We start from the raw sequence: 20181 nt of genomic DNA, 5'->3' as shown, positions 1-20181 counted from the left end.
AACTTAGAATTAAGGAGAAAATGGCAAAACACAGCCAAAAAAACAAACCATTTTTCAGGCCATTTTCAGGCTGTTTTTCAGGCCATTTTTTGGGCCAATAATAGCCCCAAAACAGCCTGAAAACAGCCAGAAAAAGGCCAAAAAACAGGCATGTGTCCACTGGCCAGCTGGACTTCGGGTTTCCAATGCTTTGGCGCATGCGAAGACCAGGTGGCCGGTGCGCATCCACATTCCGGAAGCCTATAGACAAGCTGGCCAGTACATGCATGCATGTTGTCCAGATGGTTTTGGGGTTTCCAGCCTCCGGCGAATGCCCACGTAGACAAACGTTCCGGTTCGGGCACTCAGTGCTGAAAAGGTTTGCCATCCCTGCCCAAGGCCAACAACACACCCAGGTATTAAGGGAAATGTTTGAAAAAGAAAGGAAGCTCCTTGAGATATTGAAAAAGCAGCAACAGAGAGCAAAAGGGAGAGCTTGCCAACGACAGCTAATCCAAGATTTTTATTTTGGAAAAAAAGAGAAGTATTTTGACTTCCTTCAGCCAACTTGTTTATAGTTCCTGCAATGAAATTTTAATTTTGTGCTCTAATGAACACAAATCGATCCGGGCTCCATGTTGGCAAAAGTTATGATGGCTGTATAATTGAGAGCACCGCATTAAAAAAGAAAAAGAAAAAAGAATCATACAATTGTAACCAAGTACCAAAACATTAAATGTAAGAGGTGAGGCCAACACGGTAAATTGCACCACCTGCCATAGTTGGTAAAAAAAAAGCATTTGGAAGCTCCCAAGAATAAGATTGCTAGCATTCTTTTCCGGAGCTTGGAGAATTAGAGGGACCACTAAGACCTGAGAAGATATTTTATATTTTCCCTGTTAAAAAGAAATTGGAATATTATTGAAGCTGGTTCAGTCTGCCAAGGAAGAATAATATGGGCCTCCTTATTGTTATCCTAGTTATTCTTACGGACGCGGTGGCTCAGTGGCTAAGATGCTGAGCTTGTCAATCAAAAAGGTCAGTAGTTTAATGGTTCGAATCCCTAGCACCATGTAATGGAATGAGCTCCTGTTACTTGTCCCAGATTCTGCCAACCTAGCAGAAAGCACAGTAAAAATGCAAGTAGAAAAATAGGAACCAATTTTGGTGGGATTTTTTCTAATAGGAGAGTCAGACCTGCAACTGAGAATTTTACTAGGAAAATGAATTAGTGTTGCAAAGATCATTAGTTCTCTCCTCTTCTCTCCCTTTTCATCCCCTCCTCTCTTCTCTCCCTTCCCCTCCTCTCCTCTCCCCCCTTCCCCTCCCCTCCTCTCCCTTCTCATCCCTCCCCTCCCCTCTTCTCTCCCATCTTCTCTCATCCTCTCCTCATCCCATCCTTTCTCCTCTCGTCTCCGTTCTCATCCTTTCTTCTCCCTTCACATCCCATCCCTTCTCACCCTCTCCTTTCTCATCCTATCCTCTCCCTTCTCTATCCCCTCATCCTCTCCTCTCCTCATCCCATCCGTTCTCCTCTCCTCTCCCTTCCCATCCCTTTTCATCCTTTCCTCTCCCTTCTCATCCTATCCTCTCCCTTCTCCCATTCCCCTCCACCTCCCTTTCTTCCTCCTTTCCTTTCATTCTTTCTTCTTTCCAATCATATCCTCACTCACCAGACCCTGCATACATGGAGACATGTACCTCGATTGTCAGGTTACTAAAGGCAATTGCAGGTTTTTTATTTTATTTTTTCCATCTGACAAATTGTGGGGAGGCTATAAAAACAATTTGAAAGCAAAATATTCCAAATATGCTCTTCTACCAAGCCAGAATGGCAGCTAATGAATTTGTTGCATGAATGCACCGACAGATTGGGAACTGAAGCTGGGCTGGCCAGCCTAACACGGCCCTGGCACCAAGCAGCCTATCTGTACCCATGCAGGGTTTCCTCCAGAGTATATTCTCATCCAGAGGTGATTTTCCAATAAAATCAGCTTCAATTATTGCTAGAATAGGAGCAATCCTGGCGGGAGGATAAGAGGCGATTCAGCTGCTGGAAATGCTGCATGAAGGAAAATTAACCTTGCAAGGCTATTATCTGCTGAAACATTTAGCGGCTTCTTCTCTTTCTTTCACATTAATTGACCCCAAGAGTGGAAAGAAGAAAGCAAGGAGGGAGGAGGCAAATAAGAGAACATCTACATATGTATATGGATCTCATCTCTGTATACCTCTACCCCCCCCCTCTCTCTTTATGTATCTCTCTCTCTCACTCTATCTATTGCTCTCTATCATCAATCTATCAATCTATCAATCTATTTATTGCTATCTATCTATTTATCCATCTATCATCTCTCCCTCTCTCTCTTACGTATCTCTCACTCTGTCTATTCCTCTCTATCATCTCTATCTCTCCGTCTATCTATTTATCATCTATTGTTTTATCTATCGCTATCTATTTATCCATCCATCCATCCATCCATCCATCCATCCATCCATCTATCTATCATCTACCTACTTACCTATCACTCTATTGCTCTCCATATATCATCTTTCCCCTCTCTCTCACTCTCTCTCTCTCTCTCTGTCTCTCTCTCTCATATCTATTGATCTATCTATCTATCTATCTATCTATCTATCTATCTATCTATCATCTATCTATCTATCTATCATCTGTCTATTATCTATCTAATCTATTTCCCCAGCTCTGCATATGAATAAAATTAAAATCACCAAAGTTGCTTAATATTGGTATACACGCAAAAAAAAAAAAAAAAAAAAAGGAAGACAGGCAAAATTGTTAGCATTTGAAAGACTTGTTTAATGGTCTTGATCAAAGAAAGAGGCAGCGGAGTACATCAGGGGCAGGGGAAGGAAATTTGGACTTTCAGCCGTAACTCCACAAGAGTTGCAAGAAAGAAAAGATACTTTTCGTGCGTGTCAGGTCTCCAATCTCTATGGGTTTCTTTCCTCTTCCCACTCATGTCGATAAGATCAATAGGGACCTTGGGATGGCTTATGTGACTTTAAGGGATCAAGTGGGGGCTGTAACATTACCCATTACTTCTCAGCAACTGGCAAATAATTGGGCAGATTCTTCTCCCGGTTGGCTTTCATTTTTTTAATACTCTGCAAAAGCATCTATTTTCTTCCTTAAACCTTCTTTCCAAGTTTGCTTGGCTTCCCAAACAGCACTACCTACTCCCCCCTCCCCCAAAAACCTTCAATTGCCTTAGCTAGTCTGGTGGTATTATGCCAAGGGAAATGTACTTCTGTGACTGTGGAGAAACTAAAAAGAAAATGAAATCTAGACGCAACCAAATTTGCCTGTTCCTGCTCTGTCCCTTCGGGTAATTTTGCAATTCTCTCCTTAATTATACCAGCATCTAGAACTATAATATGTACAATTGCAAGGCAGTTAAATTAAAATATATATATATAGAAATTCACAGAACTGTACAATAGAAGAAAATCCGTCAAGTAAGAAATGCCTGTCAATACCATTCTCTCTTTGTCACTCTCCCATCCCTCCCTCCCTCCCTCCCTCCATCATCTATCTATATCTAGTATGATCAGAGACAGAAGAATCAGCAAAATAGTTGGTTTATGGACCTAATGTCAAAAGAGAAGGAGGGGAAGGGGAAGAGAGAGGAGGAGGGGAGAAAGAAGGAAGAGGAGGAGGAGAAGAGGGAGAAAAGGAAAAGGAGGAGGAGGAGAAGGAGGAAAGAAGAAGGAGGAGGAGGAGGAAGAGGAGAAGGAGAAGAAGAACTTATTTAAAAATTTGCATACATCTTTTCCTCACACTGAGGATTGTCTCATCACAAGGTACGCAACTCCAGCTATCAGAAAATAGTGTTCCACTTCTAGCATGGTGGTGGGAAGCTTATGGTATGAGAATGTTCTGCCAACAATCATTGAAATACACAGTAAAATCCTGAAAACACTAACTCCTAGTGTTGAGGAGGAGCATGTCAAGCAACTGAGGCCAACCTTCTGTTCAACACAGGAATGCCAATTAAAGCATCCTTGACAGATGGCGGTCAATCTTCTGTGTGAACTCATCCAGGGTTGAGGATCCCACCACTTTCCTAGGTCTCTAATTCTTTGGCTGAGCTGCCCTTAGAGTTAGGAAGCATCTCCAACTGGACCGTAATTTATAAAACAAACATAATGATCAGTCAACCAATCACCAAAGCAATGGAAATGTTAGACATGAGGGACCCTGGGTACTCTCTGAGCTGGTTGTTTTCTTGCAGATGTTTCATTACCCAAACTAAGTAACATCATCAGTGCTAGAAGGGAGGAAAAGGAGGAGGGGGAGAACGGTAGGGGCCTCGATGCTCTCTGAGTTGGTTGTTTTCTTGAAGATGTTTCATTAGCCAAACTAGGTTACATCATCAGTACTAGAAGGGAGGAGGAGGAGAATTGTAGAGTCGTTGATGGTTTCTGAGCTTGGTTGTTTTCTAGCAGATGTTTCATTACCCAAACTAGGTAACATCATCAGTGCTTTTTATCCACTCTTGCTAAACAAATTCCAAGCAACATTTGCACGACTGAAAAAAGGGATTCCCAACTTCTCCCAAAATGCTGAATGAGATAGAAAACACCAGCAACATCCCAATTTCAGACGGAGGTGTGCAGACGGGTTGGATAGTTAACCACTTCATGTTCTGACATCAATCCAACACACAAGATCTTCCTTCATGTCTTTGCTGAAGACCTTCTTTCATCTTGAAAAGCTGCAGGCCTTTGGTGACAAACAAGGCCTTCGCAATGCACAAAATGTGACTTCGGTAGAAAACCACCGAGTCAGCAAAAGAGTAAGAGCAAGGAATGTGGGTTTTTTACAGTATGAACAATGGAGAAGCTTCCCTTTCATCTTTTCTCCCCATCCTTGTCTTGTAACAGATGTCAACCGCAGTTAAGTTCAGCTCCAGTTGTGACTGCACAGCTTTTAGCCAACAGCCATTTGTGGTGGCAGGAAGCGTCCCACTCCATACGTCTTCATGAGAGAGCCCCCTTTTAAAAAATGTATGTGATCGGTCGCATATGCTAAGAGGAATATGAACATCCGTCACTCGCGGTGACATTAGAAGTGACTAAATGCTGCCAAGTGGAAGCGGAGATGCACATTAATATTCAAGGGGAATCTCTGATCGTGTTGGGGAATAATAGAGATGTCAGTCTTTTCAACAACAAAGGGAAAAAACAACAACAATAAAAAACCAAAAAAACCAATCACCAAACCCATCCTAGCAAAGCTTCCGTCTGCGGGTTGTTGCTATACAAAAAAAAAAAAGTTTTGGGAAAAGCACAACCGTTTCCAGCAGGAATAGAGAAATCTTTGACTTGCTGAGATTCAGTTCACAGAACACAACCTTGTTGGCACTGGGTGGGGGTGTAGGGCGGGGGGAGGAAGCAGGAAGTCAAGATTTCCAGTGGAGCTTTTCCAACTTAATTTACTATTATCCTTCTCATCTTTTCTACTACCTTATTGGTACCTTATGATTATATTACCTTGTTGTTTGCAGGTACACTGAGAGTCTATGTACCGGAGATAAATTCCTTGTGTGTCCAATCACACTTGGCCAATAAAGAATTCTATTCTATTCTATTCTATTCTATTCTATTCTATTCTATTCATTCTAACAATTCTAATTCTAATAATTCTTTGTATTGTATTGTATTCCACTCCACGCCACTCCACTCTACTCTCCACTCTTCCATTCCTATCCCTATCCTATCCCTATCCCTATCCCTATCCCTATCGCTATCCCTATCCCTATCCTGTTCCACAAGTGTTGAAGGTAGGACAATCTCCATGGAGGTCTGGGCCCAACTTCAAGCTTTCCAGAGAAGTTTATAGTGTTGGGAAAACAGAAAAAAAGAGGTGACCAACATCAACATGGATTTGGCTCAGTTACCGCGGCATAGGAAGAACTCACTGGGGACAATTTCTCCTGGAGAAAATCTAATTGTGCAATCACAAAGAGTCAACACCAACTCAATGGCACATAATCAATCAATAAATGAGTCAATGAGTCAATGAATGAATGAATGAGTCAATCAATCACCTCTGCCAAATTTTAGAAGTATAGCACAGCAAGGAATGCTTTTAAACTTGTACATATTCATACTAGATTTTGCCCTTCTGTCTACCTATTGAGTCCTTCCTATCTGCCTACCTATCAATAGGCAGATGTGCATGCTAATTATTATTATTCAACAGTGATTCACAGATTTCACATCTAATATCGTTGATATTCATAGGTGCCACATATTAATTCATGCAAAGATTGGGGCATGCCATTCCCGAGAGACTCATAAACGAAGGTTATTCTTGTTGACTGTGTTTTCACCAGCATGCTTATTCTTTTTATTGCAACAGCCACAGAATAGCCTCAGATGCTCCTCAGGTCAGGCTGTGGGATTTTGATTGGCTCTCTTTTCCTGAAATTCAACAAAGTTCCACCCTGCTCCTTTTCCAATGAGGTTTTTTTTGTTTCAAAAAAATCACTTACTTTGCAGGAATGTTTCGAGGCTTTGTCTTCTCTGTGGTCTAGGAATTTAAAAAAAAAACAAGAAGAAAGAAGGAAAGTGAGAGAACAGTTAGCAAACCTTAGACAAGAGTAACCTTTTTTGAAAAGGAGTGGGGTGAGGAAAATGCAAATGACAAAGAAGGCAAAGAAGACCATTTATTTCAGAGAACAGAAAATCATCCCTCTGATGGATCAAGTCATAAATTAAGCAGAATTCAAGGCAAGAGAAGAAACGGTTTAACTGTTTCATTGAGCTGTGCCTATCTTTCTGTCTGCCTGTCTCTCTAGGTAATCCTTCCTTCCTTCCTTTCTTTCTTTCTCCCTCCCTCCCCCCTGCCTTACCTACCTACCTACCTACCTACCTACCTACCTACCTACCTACCTATCTTTCTCTTATCTCTCTCTCTCTCTCTCTCTCTCTCTCTCTCACACACACACACACACACACACCTCATCTATCTATCAACACATTTACATACTGTATGTGTGTGGGTACACACACACAAAGAGGTACATATTGTATATACACAAGTATATAGGTGTACATCAGAGGTGGTATTCAGCAGGTTCTGATCAGTTCTGGAGAACCAGTAGCGGAAATCTGAGTGGCTCTGCCCCCATCTATTCTCTGCCTCCTGAGTCCCAGCTGATCCGGAGGGAATGGAGATTTTGCAGTAACCTTCCCCTGCCACGCCCACCAAGCCACGCCCACAGAACCAGTAGTAAAAAAAATTGAATCCCACCATTGTACGTGTGTGTGTGTTTGGGGAGGGGGGGGGCTGCACTAAGGAAGGCTCATTCAATTTCATTGTACAGATATTGTGCATTGGCAATAAAGGTTTGATTTGATTTGATTTGATGTGTGTGTGTGTGTGTGTTTGTGTGTGTGTGTGTTGGATAGAGAGATGATAGAGAATTAAGAGGAAGTTTGGTAGGTAAGTATATATAATATACACACGCATAAAAGTATAAAGTATAGATGTGTGTGTGTATGTATGATTTCAACGAATACGTCAAGGAGAATTGGATGTAAAGTCATTTCTCTGATTGTTCCATTTATCTCCGCAAAGGGCAACACGCTGATCCAAACCAATTCATTCAGAGCAATTTCCACAGCAATGAAATTAATATTAACTTCACTACTGTTGGCCTTAAACAAGATCAGGAAAAATTATAAATATCATTGACAGAGAGCCGGGCAGCTTTTCCCTCCAAGCTCTTTCGATTAGCCAGCAGCTAAAATAAGAGCCCAAGATGGTCAAACGTTCAGATCAGTTTCTCCCCATTAGACCCTTCTGAGGAAAAAACACGCTCCGAATTTTTTAAATGATGAACTATCCAGGGTTTTCTGCGCTGCTTTAGTGATTGAACCTGGCTTCAGTTTTTTTAAGAACAAGCCCCATTATTATTATTATTATTATTATTATTATTATTATTATTATTATTATTATTATTATTATTATTATTGTTGTTGTTGCTGGGATCCACTGATCTGTGTATGGTCCATTTATCATTCATGAAAGGACCTGGTGATCTTCACAGTCTATCAGAAGAAACAACTCAGATGATCTGTCAACGGCCTCCTCATTTCTGTTTCTCTCTACAGGGACTTTCGTCTCCTTCCATTCTTCTGGAATTAAAATGTTGCTAAGCAACACCGCTGGGGGCACGGATGGCGGAAAGGCGAGACTCTATCAAACTGTTTAAGCGGCTGGAGATTTCCATGTTGATGCTTTCATGCATAGATAGATAGATAGAGATATAGATATGAGACAAATAGATAGATAGATAGATAGATAGATAGATAGATAGATGATAGATGAGAGAGAGAGAGAGAGAGAGAGAGAGAGAGAGAGAGAGAGAGAGAGGGAGGAGAGGAGAAACCCTTTTTAATGGCATCTTCTGCAAAACATTCTGAATCCAAATTATCTACCTAGGCGACATGCCTCAGCCGTGTTTTCTATTCGCCTGCTGGCTTTGTTAACAGAGAGCACAGGCCATCCACAAGATTGCAGGGAGGGCTGAGAGGGAGACAAGTGTCTGCCTCTGCAGAAAACCAGGAAGGGCGGCGGGTGGGCGAGGGGGGGGGGGAGAGGCAGACCTTCCTTAGCACTGCTAAGACTGTGCCACCAGATGGAGGTCCTTGGCCTTGCATCCTCCCCAAAGGATCTCATTTGAAGCAGCTTTCCTAGAGATAGATAAATAGATGATAGATAGATAGATGATAGATGATAGATAGATAGATAGATAGATAGATAGATAGATAGATAGATAGATGATGGATGGATGGATGGATGGATGGATGGATGGATAGATAGAAAGAAAGAAATAAGGATAGATGATGACAGTTAAATAAATATAGAGATAGATAGATAAATAGATGATAGATGGATAGCTAGGTAGCTAGATAGCTAGATGATAGCTAGATAGATGATAGCTAGCTGATAGCTAGCTAGTTAGCTAGATGATAGATGTTGATATATGACAATAGATGATAGATGACAGATAAATAATAGCTAGATAGATAGGGAAGCGGCACAAAAACAATAATAAAATCTAAAGAAATCCAACAATTAGGTAGAGGCAGGTATTTCTCTCTTTGGGCACACTGAGAATATATCTGCTGAACAAAACTCCACATTGGTGACAGGAAGGGCATCCGGCAATTCAAACACTCTGCTATCTCCATTCGCTTTCTTAGACTGAACCCCACAAGGGATTATGGGGTCATTAAAAGAAGAAGAAGATGATCTTCTACAATTTTTTCAAGAATTTTCGGGTTGGAGATATTTATAATCACGAGCTATCTTCTGGTTTCAGGGTAGCTGAAGTACCTGCTTATGGTCACCCTGAACCCCCCAAATCATACATATTTGAGAAGTCGGTGTCACCAACGTTCCGATGTAGAGGCAATATTGCTCTGATTAATTAAGATATCTTGGCTCCAATCCTGGTTGACCCTTTTCCCATCAAACCACCTGAAGCCTGGAAGGTGATTAACTTCTCCACCCATCCCAGACTTCTTCTGGTTCTCCACTTTTAGCTTCCTCTGCAGACTGGCTGATATTTTGTGCCATTTCTGTTGGCTTCTCAAGATGAAACATGGCCCATCCCAACTACCAGTTCCGTTGGCGGGATTCACATTTTTTTACTACTGGTTCTGTGAGCGAGGCTTGGTGGGCGTGGCAGGGGAAGGATACTGCAAAATCCCCATTCCCTCCCAATCAGATGGGGCTGGGGGGGGGGCAGAGAATAGATGGGGGTCGGGCCAGCCAGCTATTTGAGCCAACTACTCAAAATTTCTGCTACTGGTTCTCCAGAACTGGTCAGAACCTGCTGGATTCCACCTCTGGAACCGGTTCCATGTGTGAAACCTTTTCATGAGAAGGAGCAGATAAGCTCATCTCAAGAGGACAAGGGAACAAGCCAAGGGGAATGTATTTCCGAAGACCCCCAACTGGCATTTGACAGATGTGCTTTGTGTGTTTGTTACTGCCAACTGAGAAAAGAGAACCAGGAGTTAAAAACCATCTTCCGTTATCAGCAGGCGCTGCTGCTCTGAGCTAACTCGCACTAGTTGCCCTTAGATTCTCCTTTATGATCAAGGTCTACTTTATTGAACTGCTCCGGGGAATTCAGAGCGGTCCAGCTTCTCTTTCCTCCTCTCAATCAATGGATAATTCTCCAGTGAGAAAAGGGGAGGGGGGAAATGACATTGTTGCGTGAGAGATGAAGAGGGGGAGAGAGCTTTGCTGGCTGTTATCGCCATAAAAAGCTTTGGTTCTAACATTCCTACAAAGGGGTAGGGAAGCTGCGAGTGCTCCATCACGGAAGCTTTAAAAAGAGACTGGACAACCATTTGCCTGAAATGGTGTAGGGTCTCCTGCTTGAGCAGGGGGTTGGACTAGGAGACCTCCAAGGTCCCTTCTAACTCTATTATTCTATGTTCTTTCATGGCAATCCATGATTTGCTTAACGGATTGCATTCAAACGCCCTACATTCAAAATCATGGCTTATATACCACCAAGTTAAAAATTCACACAACTTCTCAAGGTAAAACTAAATAAATCCTTTTGTGATATAATGTAATGAAAGAATCCATCTTGATGAGCTTTGCTGCTAGGTTCCAGTTTGAATCAGATCAAACCAGAGGTGGTGTTCAGCAGGTTCTGACCAGTTCTGGAGAACCGGTAGCGGAAAGTTTGAGTAGTTCGGAGAACCTGCAAATACCGCCCCCATCTATTCTCTGCCTCCCGAGTCCCAGCTGATTGGGAGGGAATGGAGATTTTGCAGCATCCTTCCCCTGCCACACCCACCAAGCCACGCCCACAGAACCAGTAATTTTTTTTAAATCCCACCACTGGATCAAACCATTTATTTAAAGAGGGCTGTTTTGATCATGAAGATCTCCATGGCTTATTTAGGAGGTTTTCTTTAAGTCATCTTCTTCCTCCCAGAATGGAAGATGAAATAGTTTTTTTTAATGGCCTTTTCAATTAACCATACACTGTCTTTTCTTGATGGTGTCGAACATCTACAGCTGTTCTCTACATGGGATCTAAACTTCAGGGTCTTAAATTAAGCTGATTTTAGTTTCCAGGTTTGTGAACTTTTTGCCTTTCCCCAAGATTTCCAGGCTGAACTTTGACATGCTCAAAAAAAAAATCTGGGACCTAACCAACATTTATTTAGATGATTGCTTGTTGTTGGTTTTAGTTCCAAAGTCATGCCTGACCCATTGCGATCCCATGGACCACGTTCCTCCAAGCCTTCCTGTCCTCTACCATCCTCTGGAGTCCATTGAAGTTCACGCCGACTGCTTCGGTGACTCCATCCAGCCACCTCCTTCTCTGCTGTCCCCTTCTTCTTCTTTTGCCCTCCATCGTTCCCAGCATTGGGCTCTTATCTAGGGAGTCCTTCTTCCTTCTCATTAGGTGGCCAAAGTACTTGAGTTTCCTCTTCAGGATCTGGCCTTCTAAAGAGCAGTCAGGGTTGATCTCCTCCAGGACTGACCGGTGGGATGGCCTTGCAGTCCAAGGGACTCAACGCAGGAGTCTTCTCCAGCAAGCCCCTTGCTAGCAAAGCCTTATTACAGAAGGAAAATATGTCCTCCACTTTTAAAAAGGAATTTATTCTATTTATAGGGATATCATTATCCCTCAGCCTCCAATGAAGCTCAGTTGCAAGTAAACAGCTCTGCATTCAAATACTCTGTCAAAGTTATTGATAGTTGGTTTCACTCTCATCCATCTGATTTGTCCCTCCTCTCCCCCCCCCATCGCCTTGAGGAGCTGACCTTCTTCTCCTTGTGTGTTCACTATTGATGTCACGACTGAGAAATGGCTTCGCAGTGCTTCTACTGATAACACAATAAATAGGTTGTGTGTTTCTCTTGTCTGGAAGGTAAACAGCATTTTTTAAGAGAGAGAGAGGGAGAGAGGAGAAAGAGAGTGGAGAGAGAAAAGTGAGAGGAGAGAGAGAGAGGGAGAAAAGAGAGAGAGAGGAGAAAAAGAGAGTGGAGACAGAAGAGAGAGAGAGAGAGGAGAAAGAGAGAGCGGAGAGAGAAAAGAGAGGAGAGAGGGGGGGGAGCAAAAGAGAGAGGAGAAAGAGAGAGTGGAGACAGAAAAGAGAGAGGAGAAAGACAGAAGAGAGCAGTAGTGGGTTTCAAATTTTTTAGAACCTCTTCTGTAGGTGTGGCCTGCTTTGTGGGAGTGGCTTGCTGGCGATGTGACCAGGTGGGAGTGGCTTGCCAGCCATGTGACTGGGTGGGCATGGCCAACTTGTAAAATGTGGTGAAACTTACTTAACAACGCTCTTGCTTAGCAACCAAAATGTTGGCTCAGAAACTCTGGCATTAAAGCGCGCAAGTCTTAAAGCTGTCAAGTTACAAGACCCTTGCACCCCTAACCCTTTAGAAAAAAAAACACCCAGGGGTGTTCAAACTTGACAGCTTTAAGACTTGTGGACTTCAACTCCCAGAATTCCTCCTCCCACTCTTCATCTTGATGATGTACGGACGGGAGGGGGAGGGAGCTGGAACCGGTTCTAAACGGCACGGTAGATTTGTGGAACCTCTTCTAGAGGAGAGGTTAGAACTGGCAGGAACCCACCCCTGCTGAAGGAGATTCCCTCCTCTAAGAATTTAAAGAGAAGCAGCACTTAACCTCCCGTTTTCAAAGCCTCCCGGCGTTTAAATAATTCTTTTGTTGTTGTTGTTTGCTTGCAATTATCCAACACAAACAGAGCGACCATAAATAAATATTCCGAGTAGATCGCTAACCTGCGGGAGGTTTAAGGAAATATGATCTAATGGCCACATGTGTAAAAGACGACCATGGAAGCACAGCAGAGGGAGAGACAAAGAGGGCAGAGATTTTTTTAAAAAGAAAATGCCCTCCCACCCTCCGTTCTGCCAAAAATGCAGAAAACAATGAAGCGAACCGACAGAGGGGTATCAGAGTTCCTGTGGTCCAAAAGCCAACAATGTGCTTTAAATTAAGGGCAGGCATTTCAAAGGTTAAGAGGGCTGTTTCTTAAGCAGAAAGCAGAACAAAGAAGGAGGGAGAAGGAGAGGGAGGGGGCAAATGGAAAGCCTTTATTGCTTAAAACACCAGAATCTGCTGCACTGAACTGGGACAAACAAAACAAAACTTCTTAACCCAGCAAGAAAAGGGGTTGAGTTATTCCTGCAAAGAATGTTGCAAGGCATTGCTTTCCCCCCTGGATGAGAGGCAGTGGTGGGATTCAATTTTCTTTACTACCGGTTCTGTGGGCGTGGCTTGGTGGGCATGGCAGGTGAAGGATACTGCAAAATCCCTCATTTCCTCCCAATCACCTTTTGTATGGCTGTTAAGCTGGACTATAAGGAAGGCAAAGCGCCAAAGAATGGAGGCCTTTGAACTCTGGTGCTGGAGAAGACTTCTGTGAGTCCCTTGGACTGCAAGTCCATCCAACCAGTCAGTCCTAGAGGAGATCAACCCTGGCTTCTCTTTAGAAGGCTGGATCCTGAAGAGGAAACTCAAAGACTTTGGCCAATGAGAAGGAAGAAGGACTCCCTGGAGAAGAGCCTCATGCTGGGAAGGATGGAGGGCAAAAGAAGAAGAAGGGGACGACAGAGAAGGAGGTGGCTGGATGGAGTCACCGAAGCAGTCGGCGTGAGCTTCAATGGACTCCAGGCAATGGCAGAGGAGAGGAAGGCCTGGAGGAACGTGGTCCATGGGGTCACAATGGGTCAGGCATGTCTTCGCAACTAGCAACTACAACAAGGGTGCCTTTGATGAGTTGTAAGAGGAAAACCACATTAACCAGTGGGAGAAGTACGTCCCTTAGAAGGCAAGGAGAACCAAGGGACTCTTGGATAACAGAAGATCCAGAAGGCCCACAATGAAAGAAAATGCAAAATTAAACGTATCTCTTTTGGCAGAAATGACAATCTTAATAAGGGATAATTGTGGAAGATGCGGATGTCAGGGATGCTACATTTTGGGTTTCTTATAAAGCTTACCTGATCATTATCATCTTCATCACTGCTGAGCTTCAAGTCATCTTCGAGCATTCTTTGTGGGGAGAGAGAAAAAGAAACAGGGTGCAAAGTTATGCAAAGTAGAACAAGCTACACCCCTCAATGCTATTATAGAAACAGGAGGGTTACATTGATGTAGCAACAACTGGAAAGACACCCCATTGTCCCCAACCAACTGAAGAAAAGATTGAACTATCAAGGATTATGAATCAGAGAGAAAACAACCCCGTTGTAATTGGAGCTCTGGGTGCAAATCTTCATCAGATATTTAGAAATTGTAAACTTACTAGACGTGACACGGCTAAATTTGCTAAAGACTGCCATCTTTGCATCAGTAGGGATGTGGTGGCTCAGTGGCTAAGACGCTAAGCTTGTCAATCAGAAAGGTCGGCAGTTCGGCTGTTCGAATCCCTAGCACCGCTTAATGGAGTGAGCTCCCGTCACTTGTCCCAGCTTCTGCCAACCTAGCAGTCCGAAAGCACGTAAAAATGCAAGTAGAAAAATAGGGGCCACCTTTGGTGGGAAGGGAACAGCGTTCTGTGCGGCTTCAGTGTTTGACTTCGGCATTGAGTCATGCTGGCCACATGAGCACGGAGACGCCTTCGGACAGCGCTGGCTCTTCGGAGATGAGCTCCTCCCCCTAGAGTCAGGAACGACTAGCACATATGTGCGAGGGGAACCTTTACCTTTACCTTTGTATCAGTATATCTATTTTATGAAGATACCCCCTATACTACTAAGCTCAAAATTCTCAGTTTGCATAACTTAGAACTGCATTGCTTGTGGTCAGACTTAGGTTTTGCATATAAAAATATATGTAGTAATGTTTTACCCATAAATGATTGTTTTAATTACAATAATTCGCATGCAAACAACCGCTTTAAACTCCACATATATCATTCTAAACCTGACTGTACAAAATAGGATTTCTGTCATAAGAGTTGTCAAAGTCTGGAATGCCTCCCCAATCCAGTGGTCTCAGCTACAAATTTTCACAGGTTCAGTCACAAATGGACCTCGGTGGACCTCACTTCATACTTAAATGGTCCGTAGAGGGGACGTGCATAAGCTAATTAACGGGCCTATCGTCCCTATCATTGTGTTTTTTATTCTCTTGTTCTTGTTCTCATTTTTTCTTTGTCAAATTCTAATAAATGAATGACTGACTGAATGAATGAATAAACAAACAAATAACAAGACCTTTGGCTGGGTATTGGGTCACTGAAGTCAACACCCAACCAATTAGATGGTGGTATCCATTTGGGTCACAACAAGAGCGCTCCAGTTCCTCAGTGTTAAACCTCTCCGTTTACTTGTGAAATGCGCAAGATGGACCGTTAGCCAGGCCATAAGTCATTCCTTCTTTGGTGACCTCTGTGGTGTGGAGGCTCAGCTGCTCCAGAACATGAGAAGGACCTGAAGCATCTGAGCATTAAGCTCCTAATCAATGAGATGCTTCGGTCAAATATAAGCTTGTCAACAGAGATCGGAAATCTCTCGTTTCCCTCCTTTCAAATGAGGAAACCGTGAGGAAATATTAATGGTTCACCCTTCTCGGATGCTGGCCTGGAAAACCAGGTGCTCGAAATTCTCGCTGATCTAATTGCCATCTCTGTTTTGCTTCAGGGGGATTGTCGCCTGTGAAGTTCATGGCAACAGATCACAGGTTGACCTCTGATTGTTATCAACATGATAGGTTACACTCTTGGCAAAGGCTAAGGGGCCTTCAAGATTCGGTTACAAAATCAACATGTAATTCGCAGGCTACACCGGGATGACAATAAACACTAGTGCTATTCAAAAACCCTTTCCCTCCCTCCCTCCTTCCTTCCTTCCCCTGCTTCCTTCCTTCCTTTTCCTCTCCCCTTCCTTCCTTTTCTTCCTTCCTCTGTTTCCCCTTCCACTTCTCCATCCTCTTTCTCCTTCCCTTCCTTCCTTCTTCTTTCTCCTTCCTTCCTTCTTTCCTCCCTCCCTCCCTTTCCCCTTCCCTTCCCCCCTCCCCTTTCTGCTTTCTTCCTTCCTTTTCTTCCTTCCTCCCTTTCCCTTTTCCTCTCCCTTTTCTCCTTCCCCTTCCTTCCTTCCCCTTTTAATCATTACCCCCTCCCCTCCATTCCCCTCCCCTCTTTCTCCGTCTCCTGTTATGCGAAAGCTCTGCCTTTTCAAAGGAAACCTTTAATGAATCTATTTGGGTTGCTAAAAATATAGAGATCTAAGAAAAGGAAATGATTAAAAAAAAAAAGGCCCGGAGGATTTTATTTCTTCATTCCATGCCCATTTTTATTCATTTAACTTACTAAACAGCATTTCTTGACAAAGAAAAGATGGCCAGTGGAAAGAACGGGAAAAAAAAAAGAGAATACGGGACGATTAATTAAGCCCAGTTGACAAAGAACTGGCAGGGAACTGTCCTTAAGTTGGCCAAAGGCTTGTCAAACAGAACTGGCCCAAGAATTTTTCTGTCTGAAGAGCAGGAACATTTACTGGGCTGGGGGGGGGGGGGAGAGAACAGGGTGGGCTGTCGAAATAATACAACTGACTGTTGAGTTTTCCTTGCCTGTCCCTTTTTATAAACTTCCTGAGCCAGCAGTACTCAATCAAGAATGCATCTCTCTCTCTCTCTCTCTCTCTCTCTCTCCCTCTCTCCCTCTCTCTCTCTCTCTTTCTCTCTCTTTCTCTCTCTTGGCTCATTAATTTAACTAATCCAGAACTCAGCCAGAAGGCGGTAGTAGAGTCTGTTAACATTTGGAATAATTAAAAGGGAGCGGAATAAGATATTGATGGAATCTGCTTTATTCTTGGGCCAGTTCAAGGAGGGGGGGGGAGGAGAGGTTGAGAGGCTAACCAGAATTAATTTGACAGAGGGGAAATGGGTACGATGATGGGCATTATTAAATGGGTGCTCTTGAGTATAATAATATCACCAGATTTGGGGAAAGACCTTGAACCTCAGAAGTTTGGCATCCAGAAGAGGGATTTTTATTTATTTAATTTATATCCTGCTTCAGGGCAAGTAGAGAGTCTTTCCACCATCTACCATGTTTTCCCGAAAATAAGACAGGGTCTTATTTTCTTTTGACCCCCCCCCCCCTGCAATAAGCATTTGGCCTTATTTTCGGGGTGCAGGAGGCAGCGAGTGTGGTCACCTCATGGCTGCTGCTGTCTTGCCATATTTTCGGGGAGGGCTTATCTTAGCACATGTGTTCAAAAGCCCCATTGGGCTTATTATCTGGGGAGGTCTTATTTTAAGGGAAACAGGGTATTTTTCTCTAGAACAACAACCACAACTTATGAAGGAGATTAAATTCAGCGAGAAAATGAATGATTCCATTTGATGAACTTTCATAGTTGATGATGGACATAACCTAGCTTTTTGTGACACCAATTCCACCCCTTAAGCACTTCTTAATATCTATATATCTACCTTTCTACAGATGAAGGATGGAAGGCTGAGTCCGGTCAGGATCAAACTCCTGGCAGTGGGCAGAGTTAGCAATAGCAATAGCACTTAGACTTATATACCGCTTCATAGTGCTTTCCATTCCTCTCTAAGCGGTTTACGGAGTCAGCCTCTTGCCCCCAACAATATGGGTTCTCATTTTACCCACCTTGGAAGGATGGAAGGCTGAGTCAACCTTGAGCCTGGTGAGATTTGAAGTGCCCAAATTGCAGTCAGCTGGCAGTCAGCTGAAGTAGCTTGCAGGACTGCATTCTAATCACTGTTCCACCATGGCTCATGAAGATGACATGATAGCAGTGTTCCAACATCTGCCACAATGAAGAGGGAATCAAGCTATTCTCCAAAGCAATGGATAGAAACTAAAATCAAGGAGAGAAGCAACCTAGAACTGAGGGGAAATTTCCTGACAGTCAGAACAATTAACCAGTGGAACAACTTGTCTCCAGAAGTTATGGGTGCTCCATCACTTGGCATTTTTAAGAAGAAATTGGACAGCCACTTGTCCAGAATGGTATAGGGTATCCTGCTTGTGCAGAGGGTTGGACTAGAAGACCTCCAAAATCCCTACCAACTCTGTTATTATTCTGTTATTAAGTTGAGGGAGAAAGGATGAATAGAAGCAAAGACTTTCAGGAGGCTTTCTGAAATTTAGCTTCACGCTAGCACAACCTTCCCCCCTCGCCCGCCCTTCTCCACAATCCAAATGAGGACACAATTCATGTCTTTGTGATGCCCTCACCCCAGCGTTTAAAGCATTTGCTAGATATATTAAAGGCAAAGTGAAGGGAGGCAGCAAGGCTAAATGAAAAATGAAAACAAGCTGCTTTCTAAAGTGATCTCCGAGGATATTAAGAATTCACTTCATTTTCTATTCATCTCTGACCCGGCCGACATAATTATTGAAAAATGCAGGTAGCTGTTTGTCTTGTCATCCATAACAAATGCATCAGATCCCTTCAAGGGGGCAACCCTGCGCCCCTCCAAAGTCTGGCTTAGGAAGGACATTTTGCTCTCATGATTAGGGCGATGCCGTTTGTCCCCCTGATTGTTTGCCACGTTCTCAATTTGCACACTCATGTCTTCGGGCACGAAGGCCACGCATCGATTGGAAAGGATTTGCTAAAATTTTGTTTTGTGACAGCCTTGAATTTGTACCCTCAGGGCACGCTGAAGCTATGGAAGGAGTGGAGCTCTCTTGGGAAGGGGGCTGAATCCAGAGGCTTGAAAAGTCAAGAATTGGGTCTAATGGAAGAGATTTTAGGGAAGAGAGAGAAGGGAAGGGAGGAGGGGAAGAGAGGAGGGGGGAGGGGGGAGGAGAAGTGGAGAGAGAAGGGAAGAGAAGAGGAGAGAAGGGGAGAGGAGGGGAAAGAGGGGAGAAGAGAAGTGGAGAGAAAAGAGAAGAGAAAAAGAGGAGGAGGGAGGGGAGGGGAGGGGAGGGGAAAGGAGAGGGGAGGGGAGGGAAAAGGAGGTGAGAGGAGAAGCAGAGAGGGAAGAGAAGAGAAGAAGAGAAGGGAGGGAAGGGAAGAGGAAAGGAGAGGAGGGGGAGGGGAGGGGAAAGGAGAAGGCAGAGGAGAAGTGGAGAGAGAAGGGAAGGGAAAAGAAGAAGAGGAGAAGGCAGAGGAGAAGTGGAGAGAGAAGGGAAGGGAAAAGAAGAAGAGGAGAGGTCAGAGGAGAAGTGGAGAAGAAAGAGAAGAGGAGAAGGGAGGGAAGGGAAGGGGGAAGAGAGAAGAGGGAGTTTTTCCTGAAATATTACCCCAACCTGTTACTTATATTTCACTGACCTCTGACTAGTGCCTCAAGCAGCGTTTCTCAATCTCTGGAACTTTAAGATTCGTGGACTTCAGTTCCCAGAACTCCCCAGCCAATATTCTGGAACTTGTAGTCTAGACTGGCTGGGGAATTCTGGGAGTTGAAGTCCATCCATCTTAAATTTCCAGAGACTGAGAAAAATTGGGCCTAGAGAGCGAGGTTGGGCCAGGGCACCAGGCTAGAAACCAGGGGACTGTGAGTTCTAGTTCCACCTTGGGCATGAAGCCAGTTGGGTGACCTGGAGCCCATCCCTTTCTTTCAGCCCTAGGAAGGTTTCTGAAAAACCTTGCCAAGAAAATGCCAGGGGTTGACCCATGCTGTCTCCAGAAGTCACACAACAACAATTAGTGCCTCATTATGAGCAGTGTGTTACTTCTTCACTTTTGCAGAGCTAAGAATTTAACAGTCTGTCGGGTCACCTCAGCATCTACGAACTATGATATTCGGTGTGGAAAACGGACGCCTATTCTTCAGCTTTCACTCCTTCCCCAAAATTTCAAAGAATGGATCTTGCTGATTGGAATAAAATGACCCACCCAAGTTATTAAGAAAATGCCTCTTTTCAAAGGAAGTCCTTCTAATTATGCCTAATTTATGGGGAAAGACATTAAAATCAATGTAAATGTTATTGCACATGGTTGTGATATAGGCTGCATCGCAGAATTAGAGAACCCGGCAGTTGACAGCTACCACAAGGATTGTCTAGTCATTAATGACTGAACATGTGCAAAAATTGATGTGAAATTAATCACGTTAATCGATATAAATGTAATTAGTTGAACGGTAAGACTTGAATTTGTGTTCTACAAAACAATCAATAGCAATTAAAGTTATTGCGAAAATAGATATTTTTGATGAATACGGATGCTATTAA

General features: G+C 43.5%; 1 protein-coding gene across 3 annotated transcripts in view; it reads right to left on the bottom strand.

Moving 5' to 3' along the window:
• The window catches only part of AFF2 (ALF transcription elongation factor 2), a 227868-nt gene that overhangs the window by 41057 nt on the left and 166630 nt on the right, over window positions 1–20181 (bottom strand). For all 3 annotated transcript variants that reach the window (XM_081963758.1, XM_081963759.1, XM_081963760.1), the window contains exons 8-9: window positions 14024–14075; window positions 6501–6538 (exon numbers count right to left, since the gene is read on the bottom strand). In XM_081963758.1, the coding sequence (XP_081819884.1) occupies window positions 6501–6538; window positions 14024–14075 (90 nt within the window). The remainder of the gene's footprint in view (window positions 1–6500; window positions 6539–14023; window positions 14076–20181) is intronic.

This window comes from Natrix helvetica (genome assembly GCF_964273705.1).
Source record: "Natrix helvetica genome assembly, chromosome: 11".
Taxonomy (NCBI): domain Eukaryota; kingdom Metazoa; phylum Chordata; class Lepidosauria; order Squamata; family Natricidae; genus Natrix; species Natrix helvetica.
This window is presented reverse-complemented; position numbering and strand designations above follow the sequence as displayed.